Raw genomic sequence first — 4426 nt, 5'->3', positions numbered from 1 at the left:
AGAATCAGACATGACTGAAGCGACTTAGCAGCAGCAGCAGCAGCAGCAAGGCTGCCATCTATGGGGTCACACAGAGTCGGACACGACTGAAGCGACTTAGCAGCAGCAGCAGCAGCAAGACACTGAGAGGATGATTATAATCTAGTCATGATGCCAACCATCCAGAGTATCTGTTTTGTTTTTATTTTTATAGCAGCACCTGGTGGCTCAGAGGTTAAAGCGTCTGCCTGCAATGCGGGAGACCTGGGTTCAATCCCTTGGTCGGGAAGATCCCCTGGAGAAGGAAATGGCAACCCACTCCAGTATTCTTGCCTGGAGAATCCCATGGATGAAGGAGCCCGGTAGGCTACACTCCACGGGGTGGCAAAGAGTCGGACATGACTGAGCGACTTCACTTTCCCTTTCTTTCACTTTTATAGCAGCAAGGCATAACAGGGAAGATTCAGCCAAGGTTGGAGTTTTGTCAGTCAAGTGCATTGACAAACTAAAGGTGCAAGAAAGTTTATTTACTGTTTTTCAGTTGCTAAGTCGTACCTGATTCTTTGTGACCCCATGGACTGCAGCACACCAGGCTTCCCTGTCGATCACCATCTCCCAGAGTTTGCTCAAACCCTTGGCCATTGAGTCGATGATGCCATCCAACCAACTCATCCTCTGCTGCCCCCTTCTCCTCTTGCCTTCAATCGTTCCCAGCATCAGGATCTTTCCCAGCAAGCTGGCTGTTTGCATCAGGGGGCCAACGTATTAGAGCTTCAGCATCAGTCATTTCAATGAATATTCAGGGTTGATTTCCTTTAGGGTTGATTGGTTTGATATCCTTGCAGTCCAAGGGACTCTCAAGAATCTTATTCAGCACCACAGTTCAAAAACATCAATTCTTCAGCACTCGGTTTTCTTTATGGTCCAATCCTCACATCCATAATTTGTTGGTCAAAATGTGGTTGAAATGATGAACTAAGAAAAGCAAACTAGGAAAGGTTGCTGGTGGGAAGGGAGCTAGTAGATTTCAATCAAGTTAAAAACAAGGATCTATGATCAAAGAAAGAACTAGCTAGAGAGTTAGGAGACCTGGTTTCTAGTTCAGACTCTGTAAGACTCAGAGCATCTCCTTCATCCTCTCTGGCTTTCAGTTTTGTCATCCATGTGTGGAGGGTAAGAAGTGGCCTGAAATCTTGTCCAGGTGGGCTCTTCTATGAGGCTACATCATTGGTCAATGTTTTAGACACTTTGGGATCTGAATCAAATATACCCATCCTTGGGTTGTGGCCCCAGGGTGCTTGGATGACTGGTCCCTAATCTGTTAACAGAGTTTTCAGAAACTCCTACATATGTCCTGGGTGACCCAACATTTGTGGCTTCAGATTTTCATCTCAAGCATGCATTGGATTCCTCCATAAACCCTACATTCAATCCCCGGGTTGTTTTGTTCCCATATAAACCCCTTGGAAATCACAATCTGCTCATCTTTATGGAAATACTTCCAGGGTTTATGGTGGGGAGGATGCTCTGGAAAGATATTCATGAGCATCCAGTAATGACCAAGTGTGACAGAATGACAGAGCCCCTGGGATGTGGGAAATGGCCACCATAAGGACCTGGTTGGGAACATGTTTCATATGACCATGGCTCATTCCCTCGAGCTGGGGGCAGGACACATATAAAAGGCTTCAGATCACGGTGTCTCCTCACTGCATTTGATATACCATCACTTGCCTGAGGTACGAAGAACAAGGTGAGTGTCTTCATTGAACTGATGGCAATTTGGGGAAGGCCAGGACTGCCACACAACTGGACAAGCCACTCCAGGTTGGAGAGAATGGGAACTACCTTGTAATTGAAGGACAATCAGGCTCATGGAAATCACTGAGGTGGCTCGGAAGAAGCAATTCTGGTCAGGGGGTGGGGGATAAATGGTAACCAGAGATTGGGCCAGGGGGTCGGGGGTGGTTACTTTGTAAGACAAGAGATAGCCACACAGGGCTTAAGGCAGAGCCCATGATGTAAAGAAAGAAAAAAAGGCAAATGATGAAACCAGTTAGTATGACCATGGGCTCAGGCTAAACATGTGGTTTCTAAGGTTCTTAAACCAGAAAATGTTATTTAAAAGTTTAAGATTTGGGGAACTATCTAGTGCCCCACATTGCTGCCTTTGAATTCAGAAGACTTAGGAGAACCATAACAGGTCAGAGAAGATGTGTGTGTGTGTGTGTGTGTGTGTGTGTGTGTGCTTAGTTGAGTCCAGCTATTTGCAACCCCGTGGACTGCAGCCCACCAGCTCCACTGTCCATGGAATATTCTCGGCAAAAATACTAGAGTGGGTTGCCATTTCCTTCTCTAGGGGATCTTCCCAACCCCAGGGATTGAACCCATGTCTCCTGCCTTGCAAGCAGATTCTTAACCACTTAGCCACCTGGAGAAGGTGTTACCAAAGTCTAACTTACCCACTGCTGATTTCCCCTATGCCAGGAAAGTAAGGCTACTCTGCTATAAAGATATGGGCCCTGGAGCCACAGAATCAATTATAGAACATCAGACTCCGGGGAAAATACTGATACAAATGAGGTTTATATTCACTGACCTTTTGGAATATCTGCATTGCTTTACAGAGCAACTGAACATTCTCCAAGATGTTCTGCCAGCAAAACCAGCAGAAGTACCAGCTCCCCACCAAGAGCCTTCCCAAATATCCACCTAAGCGCTTCCCTCAGGTTCCTCAGGCCCCTCAGGCCCCTCAGGCCCCTCAGGCCCCTGCTCCCTACCTGCCTCCCACCCGCACCCACTATGTCTCCAGCTGCTCTATTTCTGGCTTTGGAGGCTGCGGCTCTCTGGTATCCCATCGGTTCCCAAGCAACTACCGACGCCAGCCCCAGCCTTCCAGCTGCTTAGACGTGGAGCTTGCTGGATGTTCCAGTTGCTGCCACGGTTTTGGGGACTACAACTGTTGAGGAACTGTTGTTGACCTGCAACTGTTGAGGATCCAAAGAGCCACAGCCAAGGACCAGTCTGGAGTCAATGTCACTTCTTGGTCTTATTCTTCCCTCTCCTCCTGAATTGAGCTGCTGGGATGGATTTCTCTTTTTCCCGAAAATCTCATACCTCCTGGCCTTAGCTCTGGTCTTAGGTCAAGAAGATCCAAATACTGGAATAAAGTCTGCTTCTTAAAGCCTTCTCAGTGTGCAAAAATAAAGTTTATCTGTCTTGGCACCCAGAACTTCTTGGTATTTGTTGATGCCCCCAGCCTCGGCTCTGAGACGTTCCCAGGGATCTGGATTCCTTAAGCAGACTTCCTCGAATAGACACCAGGTGGGACATTTCCTCTTAGGCAGACCCTGGGTCTGAGTGGTTTGGGAGGCTGTGAACAAAAGATCCAGAGAGAAATAGGAGGGAGGGGATCCCCAAAGTATCATGACCCAGTTCCACTTCTGTGGCCCCCTTTGCTACCATCACTGAAGTTTCTTCCTACTCAAAAAGGACACACTACTTCCCAGCCCCAGAATTTAGCCTCCAGAACCTTCTTATCTGGGGTAATCATGTGCTTAAGAAAGAAATGACACAAAGGTACTTGTAGTTTCCAGATCTCAGTTCAGAAAGCCATGAAAATGATTCTCTGAGCAAATCTGCCTGACCTAGCCCCTCACACCTTCTCTCCACTCAGGTGCCAGAATCTGGTGGGAATATATGTCGAGGTCCAGTGAGCACAATACCCCTGAGAGACATTCAGGTCCTGCTGTTGCTTTTCATCCCATGTCATTTCTTTCCCTCTTTTATTTAATGGGACAAGTGGCATGGGTTGGGGAGCAAGTTCTCAAAGTACTTTTTCCAGACTAACAGTGGGCCATAGGCAACAGTGATACTTCTGTCCTTCCCCCAGCACCGTGGTTCTTTTTTCTTAAATTTTTATTTTATAGTAGAGCAGAATTGATTAACAATGTTGTGTTAGTTTTAAGTGTGCAGCAAAGTGATTCACTTATATATGTATCTATTCTTTTTCAAATTCTTTTCCCATTTAGGTTATTAGAGAATATTAAGCAGAGTTCACTGTGCTATACAGTGGGCCCTTGCTGGGCTTCTAGTTTTTTAAGTATTTTTATTCTTAAATTCCTTTATTTTATTTACTTTTGGCTGTGCTGGGCCTTCGTTGCAGCACGTGGGCCTTCTCTAGTTGCAGCAAGTGGTGGTGACTCTCTAGCTGCTGTGCACAGGCTTCTCGCTGCAGTAGCTGCTCATGTTGTGGAGCCTCTAGATGTGCAGGCTTGGTAGCTGCAACTCACAGGCTCCAGAGCACCAGCTTAGCAGTTGTGGCTCATGGGCTTATTTGTCCTGCGGCATGTGGAATCTTCCTGGACCAGGGATTGAACCTGTGTCCCCTGCATCAGCAGGTGGACTCTCAACCACTGGACCACCAAGGAAGTGCCTAGCATATCTA

General features: G+C 46.9%; 1 protein-coding gene across 1 annotated transcript; it reads left to right on the top strand.

The window, feature by feature from the left end:
• The first annotated feature begins 2627 nt into the window (after positions 1–2627).
• On the top strand, positions 2628–2945 carry LOC105001328 (late cornified envelope protein 5A-like). The gene has a single exon (XM_010857544.1). The coding sequence runs from the start codon at positions 2628–2630 to the stop codon at positions 2943–2945; it is 318 nt and encodes a 105-aa protein (XP_010855846.1).
• Positions 2946–4426: the final 1481 nt, after the last annotated feature.

The sequence above is a fragment of the Bison bison genome, unplaced genomic scaffold, assembly GCF_000754665.1.
Source record: "Bison bison bison isolate TAMUID 2011002044 unplaced genomic scaffold, Bison_UMD1.0 scf7180017864381, whole genome shotgun sequence".
Taxonomy (NCBI): Eukaryota; Metazoa; Chordata; class Mammalia; order Artiodactyla; family Bovidae; genus Bison; species Bison bison.
The sequence above is the reverse complement of the archived record's forward strand: the minus strand, read 5'-3'. Positions and strand labels throughout refer to the sequence as shown.

Bases quoted from the DNA above. Each gene is read 5' to 3' on its own strand.
- LOC105001328 (XM_010857544.1), top strand. From the start codon at position 2,628: ATGTTCTGCCAGCAAAACCAGCAGAAGTACCAGCTCCCCACCAAGAGC.